Here is an 18,847-nt window from a genome sequence, read left to right as displayed (position 1 = left end):
GACAGGAAAAATTATTAATGCCGATACACTTGAGGGCAAAAGCGGTGTATGGTACTTTTCATGATAGATATAGGGGTCATGAGAAGAATCGGGATAAGATCAAGACAAATCTCGAGTTGGTGGTGAGACTTATACATATCTTTAGTATTATTATTAACTCTATTTTGTTGTTAATATTACGAGGAAACGAGAACACAAATAATATGGTCTTTACCTTAAATTAACTATATATTTGTGTTTTAGGAGGGATTTGAGGCTGTATCTAAGGAGGCTGCATTTGTGTACATTTCATAGGAGGAGGAACAAACCGAGCCGGACCCTCACATGCTTTCTATAGAGGAGAACATCACTCTCACACACAACCTGATGGGTCATAATAGGTATGGATGGTAAAAAATCAAATCAATTTGAAAACTATGTTCCTATTTATATTTGTTTACTGAGCAAAATTTAATATGTATTTCTTCCTAATAATAGGAGAGGAAGATATCCTCTGCATGGTGTTGGAGCTTCACCCAACATAAGCATGAGATCATCCACAACATCCCCCACGCCATCTACATCAATGAGAATAGTCCCAAACAGTTTCCAGGCTATGCCATTTGTCGCACGTATCTCTGCATATTTGATTGACAAGATTGACCCGGAGCTGCATATTCAGGTGACTAATGAGATGACTAGAGTTGCGTTGACAGCAAATTCGATGGACGATCTCATGGGGTATGTTATATAATATTTAGGCGGTGCGATTCCTTATAGCGCGTATGGTGGTATCATACAGATCATAAGCTCGATTGGCGATAATTCCGGCGCTAGATAGAGAAGTGCTCAGGTACCTTATTTGTTCTTATATTTATAAATTTATTTTTATTTAATATGTTATCAAACACCACATAATGATTATTCAATTGACTATTCAGAGTGGAGATATTGGAGGGAGCAGCACTCGTTCTCGTAACATGGATAGAGATACTACCGACGATGACGATAGATGAGGTTTTTTGTTTTTAATGCAATAAACAAATTTATTTGTTATAACACTATATTTATTCATGTCATGTATCCTATCTTATTCATGTACATTGTTAGTATATATGCTGTTGGATGTATATATTAGACGGATTTGGTTGATGTATATTTTAGAGTGGATGGTTGGATTTGTGCATTATGTTGGATTTGATTATATTTGGTTTTGAATGGAATTGTTATGAATTTTGATTATATTTGGATGGTTGGATGTATTCATGTATACAATATTTATGGGATGTATTCATATATTAATGCAATTGTACAGGGAAATACAAATTGTAATTAATTTTTTTTGCTGAAAATTATCAACCTAGACTAGATTTCCGTCTAGGGTGAGACATCCTAGATGGAAATCCGTCTAGATTGTCATAATCAACCTAGATGGAAATCCGTCTAGGTTGACTCATCCTAGATAAATTTCCGTCTAGGATCAACCTAGATAGAATTCCGTCTAGATTGTTATTTCCGTCTAGGTTAACAACCTAGACGGATTTCCGTCTAGGTTGACAACCTAGATGAAAATCCGTCTAGGTTGTCAACCTAGACGAAATTCTTATTTCCGTCTAGGTTGACTTCCGTCTAGATTGATCAACCTAGACGGAATTCCGTCTAGTTTGAGTTAATATAGACGGAAGCAAAATAAACGGACCTAACTAGACAGAATTTCGTCTAGTTGAACTAACCTAGACGGAAATTTCCGTTTAGGTTGCTCGTTTTTCTACTAGTGAGATACACTATTGCACCTTTAAGACAAAGATAACTATGAATTATAATAGAGTTGAGCTGTGTCTTTACGCTTGCAAAGGCTGCAATAAGAAGGTGGATATAAATGTTGATAACGAGTGTCCAAATAATAAAGGTTGCAGAATATCTAATGACTTAGGATAATGCAATGGTAACACTATTTGACACAGTAAAAATTTTTATTGAGTGCACAACAGAAGAATTCATTAAAAGAAAAAATAAGTTAATCCTAACTTAACTTAAGTAATGAATTAGAAACACAGAAAAATTGTCACATATATGAAATTAACCTTTATTATCATTAACATTTGTTATCATTCAAATTACTTGAAAAGTTAGATGAGAAGATAAAAGATGAATGAGACCAAAAAAAGATAATAGCACGAGAAATCTAGGTCTAGAATGATGTCATCATCGACGTAGATGATGAAGACATCACTCTAGAATTACCTTAGAAAAAGATAAAAGTGAAGAAGTCTTGATCTCGGTTTAATAAAAAATAAAACAGAAAGAATAAAAGACAATATTTTCTTAATATTTTATAGAATAGCCTATTTTTTGAGTAAAATTTGGAATATTTGGAAGAGATTTTCACGAAATTTTAAATATTTTTATATACTTATTTTATGGACGCTTTTATCACATAAATTATACTAGAGTTAGTATTAATATTTAGTTTATGGTTTTTAATGAAGTCTATCAATGATTAGGAATAAAATCCATATTCCTTTTTGTGCTATTTTAGCCACTTCTAATCAATCGTTTAGGCTTATTAGCTTTAATTATTCCTCATACACTATTATAATGCTATTTTAAGTATTTTTTAGTTTTGTAACACTATACTTCCTTAGGTAAAGCTTTATTTTATGTCAATCCAAAGAACATGAATATTGAAATTGATTTCACGTTGATTCGTGTCAATTCAAATATTATCAGCATGAAACTTAAAATTGGGTGTAGCCATTCAAATAAACATTAAAAAGATAAATAATTACAATACTAAACTTTAGAGACATAAGTGAGCAAAAACTATCAAATTGAAATCGAAGAATAAATTTTAGTAAGGAAATAAACTAAAAATAAATAATTATGATAGTTAACCACGTGCAATGCGCGTGCATAAAAACTAGTGTGTGTGTGTGTGTGTGTTGTGTGTGTGTGTATGAATTAAAGGTTAAGATATAATAGCAATTTAAGTGGATGGATTAGATGATATGGAACGTGTCAAAAAATTTAGAGAAGGTGGAAGATGAGGTGTTATTCTCTGGTGAGTTTTTTAACTTTTTAGTTTTGTTTTAATGTATACCCTAGTTAAAGATACTTGAAAGGTGAATCCTAATCCAACAACACTCTAAATGCCAAATTATTTTATGTTTATTAATAATTGGGCCGTACTAATTAACGGTAATCAAATTGGATTCCAATACCATCAAGAAGAACCAGCAGACCTAATCCTACTGAATTTGACTTTCCTGTTGTTATACCCGTCAAATCTTCCATATTTATAAATTTACACCTAAATTAAATCTTGGTATTTGCAAGATCATCCTCTAAGCTAGCCCTTGTTCGTTTTTAATCTGGTCTGGACTATTTTTAAGTAAGGACTACCTAATGTGCCTCTCACATTAGGTTTTTGTGCCACTCCCATATATAACAATGTTGATTTTTAAATAGTACAAAATTTTTAATAATCACCAATAAGGTTGCAACACTTGTTTAAAAAATGAAAACTCCCAAGGAGGAGGGGGCATAAAAGTTCAATGTGAGAGAAGTTGGGGGTAGTTTTGCAAATACCAAGATATGGGGTGGTAAATTTGCAAATATGGAAGATTTGAGAGGTATATGCAGAAAACCCTAATTTAAGGGCCCCCAAGGGAAAAAGCTTACCCTTCACAGGAAAACATTCAATTAATGCTATCAAACCCCTGCACTTTATTCCCTTATATGAAACCCTCTTGTTCCCGCCAATATTCTTAATTAACCATATGAGCTTCTCTTGCATCGACGCTGGACTTCAAACAAGCCAAAATTTGAAACAATAACAAATGAATCATGTGATGATGAGAAATTCAAAGGTCTACCACTAGCTCTTAAACAGTCATGTGCTATTCAAATTGTGCATCAATTACTCTAGTTTAGAGCCTTATTGCAACATCAAGTTCTGTAGCATAAATCAAGCAACATTCATTCAACAAGAAGTTCCTGTCATGGTCTCATTTTTTCTTAGCCTTTTACAGTGCGACCTCCATCGACACAGATAACCTGACCAGTGATATATGAAGCAGCAGGCATACATAGAAATGCAACCAAAGATGACACTTCCTCCGGCTCACCTAATCGTCCCATAGGAGTTCGCGCACGTTGTTCTGATTTAAACTCCTCATCGTTCTCCAGTATCTATAAGCAAGAAATAACAACACCTGTAACCTTTCTTTTTCTTTAAAAGATAAAAGAAAAAAGAAAGAAATAAATCTTATAACATCAAAACCTGACTTCGTGGCTAAATCGATATCAAAGGAAACATGTAGGACTTACTGGCTGCAGAAGTGGCGTTCTAATGTGCCCAGGCGCAAGACAATTTGCTCGAATATTGTCTTTTGCCCATTCACATGCTAAATTCCTAGTTAGTTGGTTCATTGCTCCTAAGCAAAATAACAAAAAAGAATTAGACATGTATAGCGCCTTTAGGTAGACTTTCATCCATGTATTCACACAAGAAGGGCCGTTCTCCTACCTTTTGTTGCTGAATAAAGTGCAGCGCTATCTACAGCTACTTTTCCCAGAATAGAAGAGATGTTTACAATACTACCCCTGCCCGATGCCTTCAGAAGAGGGTGGGCAAGTTGGCATAGATGGAAAGCCGATTCAAAGTTAGTAGCCATGAGAAAAGAGAAATCTTCCGATGTATAATTCAGGAATGACTCCCTTCTACCGGTCCCTGCATTATTAATCTAGAAAGAGAGAGAGAAAGACATGAGTTGGGACAAATTGGAAGTGGGCATTTTCATTGTAAAGGAAGGCTATCATAGATTCAAAAAATTTCATTGATTGTTTACTATAAATTTATGAGAAAACTAAAGGTTGCTTGATGCTTACAAGAATGTTGAGAGTCCCGTTGAATGTGGAACAGACCTTCTCCATTAGTTTCTCTCGTTCAGCTCGAGAGGATACATCACAGACTGAACCTGTGATGCTAAAATCTAACTTCTGCCACTCCTGCAAACAATTGTTAAGCTCTGCCTCATTACGAGAGCATGTATGCACTGAAGCCCCAAGCCGCGCTAATTCTTCAACTATAGCATGTCTGCAATGCATAGGAGGAAACAAATTTTTAGACTAAGGAGAAAATAACTCTTATTGATGATTGAATATTATTGTATACAAGGGTTTATATACAGATTAGAAGACCTGTTAGATGTTGTTAATTAAATTGTTTAGTTGTTTACGTATTTGGGTACTTGAGTTTTTTCATCCATATCCGCTTATGTAAATTCCTTCTACCCTCTACTCAATAAAGGTAAGGGTTTGTTGGAAACTATAGCATGGCCTTCAGGCTCCTCTCGATGGCTTTGACAATGGATGTTGAAAGCCAATGGGATGGTGGTGAACAAGGTGGATCAATGCAGGTGCTAGAATTACGCAGAGACCAAGAGAGAAGGCTAACAATAACAATAAAGGTGATGTGGAGAAGTTTGAGGCCAGACTTGAAGGTAGCGAAGGCTAAGCCGAGGAAAAAGCCAGGGGAAGAAATAGGTTTTAACGTGGCCGGTAAAAGCAATTATGCAGAACTCAAGAGATGTTGAAAGCCAATGGAATGCTGGGAATAACGCAGAGATCAAGAGAAAAAGGCTAACAATAACAATAAAGGCGATGCGGGGAAGTTTGAGGCCAGACTCGAAGATAGCAAAGGGTAAGACAAGAGAAAAAGCCAAGGAGGAGAAATATCTTTGTAACTCACCCGTACAGTCTTCCAAATCCAAAGCAGAGGTCTAGTGACATGAAACTAAGATGGATCTCCATGAAATCAACCATACGTGAGAAGCCTTTGTCAGTGGAAACAATGATGACTGTCCATTTGTTGTTTGGAAGAAACGACTTGATCGAAGAAGCAAGATTGCATGGTGTTGGGCTCCGACACGCCCACTCACCATGGAAGCGAATCACCTCGAGAGAAAACCCTGATTGAGTTTACACAAAACTCAAACCAACCTCGATGTTCCTGTTTCGATATGAAACAATAATAAAAGTGAATATTTCAGTGAGGTGAGATATACACTTTTCCCGATATCAAATCTAGATCTGAATATCGAGGGAACGGCAAGCAATGACAGATACACAGAAAACAATATCCAAAGTAAATGAGACCAGAGATATACGTGGTTGACAAACTTGTCTACGTTCAAGGGAGGGGTGAAGGGAGATTCCACTATGATGGAGAACACCTACGACTTGCTCAACCCACAAGCTCGTCCCAAAGAGATGAAACTTAGATTTTACCCAAGAGAAGACAACCTCTTTATCTCCTCTCCTCAAGATCTCACCTATTTCAGATCTGAAAAAAAAAACTCTCCTTTTTTCTCTGAACAAACCACTCTGCTCTAAGAAAAAAAACCCTAGGAACGGAGTTCTTATTTATATCAAGAAAATAGATCAAAATCGAGTCCGGAAAACCCGATTCCGAGACACCCTCTGGGTGTGTCACGCGCCGAGACACCTCAGGGTGTCTCGCGTTTACGATTCTACACCTTGTACAACATTTGATAAATCTCAAATTTTGGACGAACACCAGAAGAACGCTGCGAGCATCACAAGAGAGATCTGAAACTCCAAATCAGCTGTATCATTATACCATGGCTACCTACGTACCCTCTGATCAGGGATCAAGCTAATCGTAGTTTTGCACATTGTTCTCCATATAGTCGATCTCCACCTCACCCCATTATAGTGCCGAAAGGTTATGCCCTCTTAGGCAGATCAACACGGGCTGATATAAAGCAAGTTCAAGTAATACTGAAACATGCTTCTAGCCACCACTTTGATCAACATGTCTGCGGGATTCTCATTTGTGTGCACCTTCATGAGAGAAATATCACCTTGCTCTATGACATCCCGTACAAAATGATACCTGACATTGATATTCTTGGTACGAGCATGATGAACTTGATTCTTAGCTAAATGAATCGTACTCTGCCTATCGCACCACAAGTTCACACAACCCTGCTCAACCCCCAAATCATCTAGAAGACCCCACAACCACAATGCTTCTTTCACTCCCTCTGCCATGATCATGTACTCAGCCTCTATAGTATAAAGTGTTACTGTAGCCAATAACATCGATCGCCAACTAACTGAAGCACCATGTATTATGAACACATAATCTGTAGTAGATCGTCGTCTATCTAGATTGTCCGCATAATCTGAATCCACAAACCAACTAATCTGACATGTATCTCCACCAAAACACAGACCCGTATCAATGGTACCCTTCAAGTACCTCAGGACCCATTTCACTGCTTCCCAATGCGTCTTTCTCGAATTCGCCATGAACCTACTGACAACACTGACTGCTTATGAAATATCTGGATGTGTACACACCATTGCGTACATCAAACTGCCGACTGTGCTAGCATAAGGAACACGCTCCATGTGTACCTTTTCTTCTACTGTGGTGGGGGATTGTTTACCTGAGAGCCTTAAAATGTAGAGCCAATAGAGTCACCACTACTTAGCACTTTGCATGCCAAACCTTGCGATAATCTGCTCAATGTAGTCTTTCTGACTCAAGAACAATCGCCAATTCGCCCTCTCTCTTCTAATCTCCATACCTAGTATTTTCTTAGCAGCGTTCATGTCCTTCATCTCGAACTCTTTACCAAGTTGAGATTTCAACCTATCTATCTCCACTATGCTTCTCGAAGCAATAAGCATGTCATCCATATACAAAAGAAGATAGATATAATCACATTCACGAAGCTTCCAAATATAGACACAACAATCATAATCGCTTCTGAAAAACCCATGGTTTAGCATGAAGGAGTCAAATCCCTTGTACCACTACCGAGGAGATTGTTTCAACCTATAAAGTGATTTCCTCAAGCAATATACATGATGCTCCTTATCCTCAATCTTGTAACCCTCAGGCTGATGCATATAGATTTCCTCCTCCAAGTCTTCGTACAAGAAGGCCGTTTTGACATCAAGTTATTCTAGTTCAAGATCACCATGAGCAACAATACTCAATAGTACCCAAATAGAAGTGTGTTTTACCATCGGAGAAAAAATCTCATTGTAATCCACACCCTCTCTTTGTGCAAACCCCTTAGCCCCTAGTCCTAGCCTTGTACCTTGTACCGCCGAGCTCGGAAGAATCCTCCTTTCTCTTGTACACCAACTTACAACCAATAGCTTTCTTCCCTATGGGCAATGGGACTACCTCCCATGTTTGGTTCTTCCGGAGAGATTCCATCTCTTTCTCTATCACAGCCAACTAACTCTCACTATCCATATACCAAATAGCTTCTTTAAAGGTGACCGACTCATCATTCTCCATCGATAGTGCGTACTCAACCAAATTTACATGCCCATAGTGCTTCAGAGGCTGATCTGACCCCAACTTCAGAACCTGCTTGTATGCTCGCCTTGGCCTAGCGGAAGCCAAACTATCTTCAAGCTGCTGTTATTGTAGTGCTTGTACATTTTCTTGCTGAACCTCCTCCTGTTCAAGCTCATTATCACTCTTTTCCTGAGTGTCTCCATGATCTTCCTCTTGAACACGACTAGAACCTAGTTGGTCCTTAGGTTCTATCTCAATCACCTGGAACTAAGGTTTTAAATGTCGGATGTCGGGTTCATGTTAGACGACTGAAATCTATGTCAGATAGTGAAAATTGGGGATATATCGGGGGACATGGACTAAATATCGGATTGCCATATCGGGTGGAGTGTATATATATAATATCATATCCTAAATATAATCTAAGCATCCTAAATTCAATATAAGTATATTTTATAAATTTTAGGGGCAGCGTCGGTAATGGGTGGATTCCGATGTCGCAGGGCGGTAGTGTCGACGACGTGATGTCGCAGGGAGGTAGTGCCAGGGCTCTTCTTTTTCTTCTTCGTCTGTTTGGGATCCTTCAGATGAGTTACCGACCATCCTCTTCTCTTTATCTCGACGACAAGATACCCTATCGCCCTCGAGTTCGGTTGGGGTTCGGGTTTCGGGGCACAACGGGAGATGGACGACGGGGGGCTGAGATGGAGGTGGGGGAAGGGTGTTGTCGTTCACGAAAGAAGTGATCGGCTCCAAGTCCGCTGTAGCCCAAATTTTTCTCTATTATTTCTATCGGGTTCATATGAAACCCTTAAACATGAGAATGGGTTAAACAGGTTTGGGTTTTTATCACTAAACTCAAACCTGATAACTAAAAACAGATCTAAAAAAGGGCCATATCGGCTAATTTTTCAAGGCTGAAAAATCAGCCAATATTCCAATATGGCCCCGATATTTTTGATTTGGTTCTAAAAACCGACATATGAGTTGAAAACGCCAATGTCGTGTCGCTCAAGCTCTCAAACCGATATGTCGGCTGACATGTCGGACATATCGGCCGACATTTATCGTGTCGCTCAAGCTCTCAAACCGATATGTCGGCTGACATGTCGGACATATCGGCCGACATTTAAAACCTTGCCTGGGACTTTGAAGTTCTAACAGACTCAACACCATCATTCTTGGATATCCTAGCTATCATGGATTTATCATCAAAGGTAACATCTCTGCTGATCACAAACTAGGAATCTTCTGTATACCAAAGGCGATAGCCCTTTATGCTCACTGCATATCCTAAGAATATTACCTTCTTGGCTCTCGCATCAAGCTTTTTCTCATTGACGTGGTAGTAGGTTGTACATTCGAAAATCCTGAGCCTATCATAATCTGCATGCTCCCCTGACCATACCCGTTAGGGTACATCACCATCCAATATCGAATGTGGAGACCGATTCACTATGTAGCAAGATGTAGCAACTGATTTTGCCCACCATTCTTTGCCCAAACCAGCATATGATGGCATACTCACTGCTTTCTCTCATAATATACGGTTTAGTCTCTCTGTGACTCCATTCTGCTATGGTGTAAATCTGTCTGTCCAGTGTTGTGACGCCCCTGGTTTCATACAAGGCTGCAGTCCAAGGTGAACCCAGAGATATCAAACTTGCCATGCACCCACACTTGTGCATAAACACATTTCACCAATTACAACAGTATCCTCTAGTGGAATCAAAGAAAAGTGCATGTACAAAACAAGCCAAATAAAGAACTGAACACGATTGACATGATAAAGAAGGAGATATCTCATAAATGAAAATCATGTCTCAACAGAAATACATCTACTATCTGAGATAAATAGTCTCATCACGAATCAAATAAATATCGTACTAAGGCACACTGCCTTTATAAAATGGAAATGAAATACTAATGTCTGAACAAAAATGTAAAATCTACTGTAGAGCCTCTACTAATACTTATGTGACGGTGACTATGTAAGAGCTCTGTCATCCTACGGATCTCCGTACCCTTGTACCGCTTGAAAGAAAAGAAGAACAACAAAAATAATCACAAAAAGAGCGTCTGGGTGCTATAACAAGATCACCTCCATCCGCCCCTAGGGAAAGGGCTACTAGATGGAGTGAAGGCTCTATCTATTAAGCATAGTCTACCTACATTTATTTTCCATATATCTAAGTAAAATTAACATTTAAAAACTTACAACACGAGATGTAGTATGTCGATCGAAATAATCCAAATAAAGAAACCCTCATGTATATACCATTGTCTCAAATTATAGATATCTAAAAATTAATACTGAACTAAGAATAAGCAACCTATATAAAATCAACAATTAGAAAACCACAACAAGAGACTGGTATGTCGAGCGAAATAATCCAAATAAGAAAACCCTCATGTATATAGCATATGTCTCAAATTATGAATCGATAATCATTGATCCCAACTAAGACATAAATAAAGCAATAAAGAAAATAAATACATACTTACATCGTATTTATATTATCCTCCACTATCATTGTGGAGGTAGAATCAACACTTTCAAGAGAAAAGAATCCCGGTCATATATCTCAATGATGAATCACATCCATAACTGACATCCACCAAAGACTCAGGCTATAAATTAGCTATCTCAGTACAACTCTTTGCAAGATTTTAAAACTTAGCATCATCATGTGCAACAGACTACCCTGTTAGGTATCCTAAATAGTGTACACGACTCATTAGTCTCATCGCGATCTCAGCATATAGCCTGAGTGCGGGACGGACTACCATATAGGTATCCAAATAGATGGCCTCACAAGCCTCATAATTATACGGCTCACAAGCCTTATCGCACTCTCATGTGGACGGACTGCTATACAAAGCATCCAAACCTTACTCAATGGCCTGTACATATAGAATATCGACGCATCACCTCATGTGGTACTGTGCTAAGCTCATCAATGATATCCATCTCATGTATTAACTGTGTAAATCTGGTATATCGACACACTATCCTATATAGTACTGAGTTATGCTCATTAACGATATCCAACAAGTGTATGAACAATCTCTAACTCTATTATAAAGAACCCAATTCTTGTCAAATCTCCCCTTGGGATACTCATGTGTGTGCAATACCACTGTTCTTGTGTATTCGTGTAATTACATGTGAGGAAGTGCAGCTCGAACCCCGCAAACACATCTCGAACAAATACAAAACAACTCAGACTCTATAAAGTATGAATCAGTATTAGTAGTTGGCTACACTGTATATTAATCGGCTACTCTGTAATCAGACAGTTTATGTAAAACCAAACCGAACATTAGTAGTCGACTACTACTCTTAGTAGTCGGCTACTAAGCAGAAACATGCACAACTCCGTGTACATACAACACTTAGCAATCATAAGGTGATTATCATGCTTTAATACAATACAAAACTAGTAAATACAAATCAAAGGAATCATCTCCATGATTATTTAAACATTTGATTCAACTAATTAGGTTTAATCTTCTCATTAATCAAGAAATTGACATAAACCCTAGTTTTTGATTAAATCAAGATGAGCATGCTTGCATATTAAGCTTGAAACTGATATAATTTTGTTTATTCATATTTAAAGAATCAAAAATATTCCAAACCTAGGGTTTAATCAGACTTAATTAGCATGTAAGCTCTTTTATCATAAGTCTAGGGTTTAAGCATGAATATAACATAGAACCCTCAAATAAAGGTCGAATTAGGGTTAAAACATGTCCTAAGCATGATTTAACCATTAAAAACAAAATTTGAAAACAACCCTATTAATTATGATCACTTTTCTATCATAAACAGTAAGAACACTATGTAGATCTACATTTGTTTACCGCTAATATCAAAATTTTAATCTTTTTCACATTAGATTAAGATCTAAACATGTAAAACGTCGATTTAAACATCTTAAATCATTCATTAACTAAGGGTGCATGTTTGGATGCAAGTAATCTTGCCTGAAATGTCACGTCGAGCCTCTGGACACACGTGCAAGATCCCTGCTCTGCCAAATGCCGTAAAACCTTGTTGTTCCTTCGACAAACACCTCAGAGAAAGGTCAAACTGAGATTTAGGGTTTAGGATTTGAGAGAGGGGGTGGCTGCTGCTAAAAATTTTGTGAAAAGTCCTTTACAACTTAGGAAAAACATGTATATATACTCCTACACATTATCGGGTCGAAATAAAGCAAAATAGACCCGAAATCAAACCTGGCGTTCCCAAGAAAACCCCTGCTAGTCGACTACAATATAGTGTAGTTGACTACTCTGTATTTCTATAAATTGTGTTTAGTATAACTTTCACATCCGACCTCGGAATAAGGTGACTTAAGATTTTTTGAAAATCTGTTGAAGATACCTACAAATTTTATCTTTTGAGTTTTCCCAGATTCTAACCGTATCAGTGTGTAAAATATATAAACTCTTAACTGGTTATTTTTCCAGATTCAGGCTCGTGCATGTTGTGCATGATTTCACTCCTATATTCATATATACATTGGATTAATCTCAAATCAATCGATAGCATACTCAAACATCAATATATGTTATTTATCACCATATAACATATTTATTATTATTTATCATAATATATTCAAATTTACAAGGCTTTACATTCTTCTCCCTTAAAAGAATTTCGTCCCCGAAATTACGTAATCGTATCTTAGAGATTAATAATACCAGAAAAGCACGTTGAGGGGATAATCCATATAATGAAACCCTCACATACACATCTCGTACTATTATTTTCATATATGAAACATAGTAATATCTACACTTAACCATTTAGAATGCGAATACTCCTACTTAACTCCTAACTAAGCAGAACAAGTACGTCGGGTGAAAAATCTAAATAAGGAGCCCCCCATATATATACCATGTGTTCCGAATAATTAGGAGCTAAGTGCTAATACCATCATTCTAGCGTTAAGTATAGATATGAGCATATAGATAATCACAAACACAAGCAGATCATAGTAAAACAATTTACTTGCTCAATTAGATATGGGTCATCGCGACGCATATCCTTATCACAACCCCAAGAAACCTTCTTAGCTCCTTTCCGGTTCCATTGAACTTTGACTAAGGGTATCATTTTATTTCTAAGCTTCTTGCCCTCCTTGGCAAGAATACATCCAAGAATCTCAATTGTAGTCAAATCATCATGAAGTTCAATCTCTGGTGCGTCCAACACTCGTTACTGCTCCTTATCACGTAGATGTTTCTTAAGCATCGAAACATGGAAGACATTGTGTATACGTGACATCGATGTTGGAAGATCTAGCCGATATGAAATGGCTCCAATGCGATCCACTATCCTAAACAGACCAATATACATCGGGGTAAGCTTTTCCCGTCTACCAAATCGCTGAACTCCCTTTATTGGTGACACTTTCAACAATACATAGTCCCCAACCTGAAACTTTAACGGCCGTCGTCTCTGATCTGTATAACTCTTCTAACGACTTTACACTGTAAGAATGCACTCCCGAATTCTTGCTACCTTCTCTGTGGTCTGTCTCGCTAATTTTGGTCCAAGCAATAGGCTGTTCTCCGGTTCTGCTCAACAAATAGGCGATCTGTAAGGCCTCCCGTACAATACTTTATACGATGCCATCCCAATAGTTACTTGATAACTATTATTATAAACAAATTTAATTAATAGGATGTGCTCCTCCCAACTACCCTAAAAGCTTATGACACATGCTCACAACATGTCCTCCAATACATTGTTAACTCTTTCTGTTTGCCTATCTGTCTGCGACTGGAAAACACTGGAGTATGACAATGTACTACCAAAGGAATTTTGGAAACTCCTCCAGGAATGCGAAGTGACAACTGAGCCTCAGTCTGATACGATCGTCTCTAGAACTCCATGCAATCTCACAATTTTTTGGATAAATATCTTCGCATAAATCTCCGCAGTATAGGTTGTCTTTATTGGTATAAAATGTGCTGACTTCGTCAATCAATCAACTATCACCCAAATTGAATCGTTCCCCTTCTTCGATCTCGGTAATCCTACAATGAAGTCCATGAAAATATATTCCCATTTCCACTCCGGAATGGGTAAAGACTGTACGGTTCCTACTGCTCTCTGGTGTTCTGCCTTCCCTTGCTGGCAATTAAAGCACTTAGCCACATATTCTGTAATCTCTCTGCGCATGCCGTTCTACCAAAAGTGTCTCTTCAGGTCCTTGTACATTTTTGTTATGCCTGGATGCACTGCGTATCTGGTACGATACTCCTTGTCGAATAAGTCCTTCTTTAGTTATGAATTTCCCGACACTACTAGTCGGCCCTTCATTCGAAAACCCCCATCTGTTTCGATGGTTCATTCTGCCTTAGTCTCTATAAAAGTCCCCTTCTTTCTGATTTTAATCTAAGAATCTCCTATCTGGGTGCTGATCTTTCTATCACTCCAAGATGACTGCACTGATAAAGCTCCTAAGGAAACGCTGCTTTCGCTAATTTCCTACCTAAAGTTAAACTGGCTGAGGGTGTAAAGATTTCGATACAATAAACATTACAAAATTGTAATCTCACAACGACGCTTCCTACTCAATACATCTGCTACAACACTCGTCTTTCCCAGATGATACTGAATCTTAAACTCGTAGTATTTGATAAACTCAACCCATTGTCGTTGTCTCTGATTTAGCTCTTTCTGAGTGAAAAGAAACTTTAAACTCTGATGATCCATGAAAAGCTCGAACTGCACTCCATACAGATAATGTCTTCATGTCTTCAGTGCAAAGACTACTGCTGCAAGCTTCAAGTCATGCATGGGATAATAATGCTTATTTTATTAGCTACCATGATATGTATGCCACTACTCTCTGGGTCTGCATCAAACCACCTCCTAGACCCAATAACAACACATCTGTATAAACTATGAAGGTCCTGTCACTATTCGGAATAATCAATACCGACGCTGTAATCAACTTAGCCTTTAGAATCTCAAAGGCCTCCTGGCACTCCGTGCTAGTGTGTAAGTGGCGTCACAATCTTTGAGAAATCCTGAATAAACTTCTTGTAATAGCCTACTAAACCAAAGAAACTACGGATCTCTGAAGCTGTCTTCGGCGGCTCCTAATTAAGTACTACCTCCATCTTTGCTGGGTCTACTGCAATACCCTCCTTACTGATGACATGGCCCAAAAATCAGACTTCAGAAAGACAAAACTTGCATTTACTGAACTTGACATATAACTAATGCTCCCGCAAGGTCTGCAATGCCAATCGAAGATGCTGCTCGTGCTCTGCCTCCGATCTCAGATAAACAAGAATATTATCGATGAGTACGATCATGAATTTGTCCAAATGTGGACAGAAAATTTGGTTCATTAAATCCATGAATACATCGGGTGCATTGGTTAGCCCAAATGGCACGACAAGAAACTCGAAGGACCCATATCGAGTCAAAAAGGTAATTTTAGGAATATCCATCTCCTGAATCCGCAACTGATGATAGTCAGAACGAAGATTAATCTTCGAGAAATGCTGCGCTCCATGCAGCTGATCAAACAAGTCGTCAATCCTTGGTAATAGATACTGATTCCGGATAGTGACCTTGTTCAACTCACTATAATCTAGGTACTGATCTTTCCATAACTCCAAGATGACTTCACTGATAAAGCTCCTAAGAAAATGTTGTTTCTGCTAATCTCCTGTCTAAAGCTAATCTGGCTGAGAGTTTAAAGTTCTCGATACAATAAACATTAAACATTTTAAAACTATAATCTCTCAACGACGCTTCCTTCTCAACGTGTCTACTACAACGCTCGTCTTTTCCTAATTAATACTAAATCGCAAACTCATAATCTTTAATAAACTCGACTCTTTGCCACTACTTCCGGTTAAATTTCTAAAAAGGTATTTCAAACTCTGATAATCCGCATATCGCTTAAATTGTATTCCATACAAATGATGTCTATACTTCTTCAGTACGAAGACCGCTGTTGCTAACTCCAAATCATGTGTGGATAATTTTATCCATGAGTCCTCAATTATATTGAAATATAAGTCTTTACTCTTTGGGTCTGCGTCAAAACACCTCTAAGACCTGATAACTACACATACATGTAAACAGCCAAAAATCTTATCACTGCTCAGAATAACCATCACTAATGATGTAATCAATTTAGTTTTTAAAGCCTCATATATTTTCTAGCACTCTGTGCTCCAAATAAATTGTACACAATTTTTCGTAGGCGTATAAGTGACATCAAAATTTTCATAAATCTTGAAGTAACTTCTTATATTAGCTAGTCAAACCTAAGATGCTATGAATCTCTGAAACGGTCTCCACCTTAGCTGGATTTACTGTGATGCCCTCCTGGCTGATAACATGGTCCGAAATTCTGATCTCTGATAACTAAAATTCATACTTACTGAATGTAGCGTATAGCTGATGATCCTGCAAAGTCTGTAATGCTAACCGTAAGTACTGCTCATGCTCAGCCTCTGATCTTGAATAAATAAGAATGTCGTCGATGAACACGATCACGAACTAGTCTAAATATGGATAGAAAATCCAATTCATCAAAGCAATGAATATTGCAGGTGCAATGGTCAACGCAAATGGCATGACAAGAAACTCCAAAAACTCACATCAAGTCAGAAAGGCGGTCTTGGGTATATCCATCTCCCAAATCCGCAATAGATGATAACTGGAATGAAGATCAATCTTTAATAAACTACGCTCAACTATGCTCTACCAATCAAACAAGTCATAAATCTCCTGTACTGGATATCTAACTGGATCTAAAGCTTCCTCATCTCAACAGAGCCATACGATAAGGTGCTCGGGGTATCGGTGTTATGTCTAACTGTAACTCAATGTAAAACTCAACCTCTCTCACTGGAGGTAATCCTGGTATGTCCTGCAAGATATTATGATACTGTGAGATCGCTCATGTCTCACTCAAATTTGCACCCCGATCTCGTTCCATCACCTCCTCGACGTATGCCAGAAATGACTCTTCATTTTGGTTACCCTATGAGGTTGCTACAATCTATACAAATCTATTGAATTCTCACAAGTTGACTGTCTTTGCCAAAACAGTCGATACTAACGTGGTAGGAAAATAACCAATCCATACCAAAAATCACATCAGGCTCGGATATATACACGAAACAAATAAACAAACTATGAACTTAGACTCATCTAAGCTGAATAATGCATCTTCTACAAATACTCTCTAAGAGGGATGCCTCTCCCAAAGGAGTAGAGATGGATAACGGACATCTAAGAGATGTGCAACTAGCTGAAACCTATCCATGAAGGTAATGAGAGATAAAAGAATACGAAGCTCCTGAATCAAACAAGATCCGAGCTGGAAAAGAAATCACTAAGGAAGAACCTTCCACTATTGCTCTTCTTGCACCGTAATCACATGGTACGGCTACATAAACTCTGCCGATGGCTGGCGACTGCTGTGTTGCAAGCGGTGGAATCTATAGGACTATCTGCCCCTCAGGAATCTCTTGGATAGCGTTTATTTGGCCTACTGGCCCCTTGATCCTCGAAATGGTAGGCGGTGCCTTAATCCTCTGCTACTGGCCGCAACTGTGGCCCTATGACTGCTGACTCTGACCACTATTCTACTGGTGGTGATGAAAATTCTTACCCCATTGTTGGGTCCTCCCCGTCTTATAAAAAGTTTCTTGTCCTTGCCCTGATCTTTGGACAATCCTGCTTCCAAAATTAACTCTTAGTACGTCTCCCTGCTCCAATCGGGTTAGTTTTAGCTGCTTATCAAAATAGTACATGAACCTTCCATGAAATTGATATTCGCCGCTCTGGCGTAAACTAAAATCGGTGCTATCCTCTGGCATTGTCCTTTAAGCTGAATATAACTAATCTCCACTTATGTACGAAGTCGACGTTAAGCATATAAAAAAAAATAATTCACACATATCCATTCCATTTATAGGTTGAAAATGAGTCCAATATGCCCTAAAGCTCTGATGCTCTCATCTTCTGATGTATTTCTCATTCTTATAGAACCAAGCTTCCTGCTTTGTGGCTTTATTAATAGTTGGTTGTGGTGATGGTGTAATCGTCGATATTGCCTCTTCAATCGGTACGACTGGTATGACTGGTGGTGGAACTTTAGAAAGTGTAACTGGATCGTTACTCGCTCCTCAATAGTTGCTAGTCTCTACCTCTACAATTGGAGTTACCAAGTCGATCAAATACTATGGAGCCTGCTGTGGCTTGTGCTCTACTTGCTAGCTCTCTGGGTACGAGCTTTATCTCGACCACGTCCTTGTCCCGATGTTTAATATACCAAGAGGAGAGCTTAATTAACATAGTAAATGAGGTCGCAAACATATATATACAACATAACCTATCACGATAAGTATTCACACAAATACTTTTCAATCAAGCTAAAATTTAGTTATCATAAAAAATTTTAAAATTTTTGAATATAGGTGTATAACGTCCTCACTCATTCTAGGAATTTCTAGCGGACTCTATACATG

At 38.1% G+C, this 18,847-nt stretch overlaps 1 protein-coding gene across 2 annotated transcripts in view; it reads right to left on the bottom strand.

The window, feature by feature from the left end:
* Window positions 3,829-18,847, bottom strand: part of LOC109842694 (tropinone reductase homolog At2g29290-like) — a 28,429-nt gene continuing 13,410 nt past the window's right edge. Inside the window, exons 1-5 of one of the 2 annotated variants that reach the window (XM_020411550.1) lie at window positions 5,732-5,857; window positions 4,870-5,077; window positions 4,508-4,724; window positions 4,309-4,415; window positions 3,829-4,170 (exon numbers count right to left, since the gene is read on the bottom strand). In XM_020411550.1, the coding sequence (XP_020267139.1) occupies window positions 3,997-4,170; window positions 4,309-4,415; window positions 4,508-4,724; window positions 4,870-5,077; window positions 5,732-5,805 (780 nt within the window). In that variant the 5' untranslated portion in view covers window positions 5,806-5,857 and the 3' untranslated portion in view covers window positions 3,829-3,996. Of the gene's footprint in view, window positions 4,171-4,308; window positions 4,416-4,507; window positions 4,725-4,869; window positions 5,078-5,731; window positions 5,858-18,847 lie in introns of those variants that run through there. The other variant, XM_020411549.1, reaches the window with a different exon arrangement.

Source organism: Asparagus officinalis, chromosome 5 (assembly GCF_001876935.1).
Source record: "Asparagus officinalis chromosome 5, Aspof.V1, whole genome shotgun sequence".
Taxonomy (NCBI): Eukaryota; Viridiplantae; Streptophyta; class Magnoliopsida; order Asparagales; family Asparagaceae; genus Asparagus; species Asparagus officinalis.
Note: the sequence above shows the minus strand (reverse complement) of the source record. Positions and strands in the feature narration are given on the sequence as shown.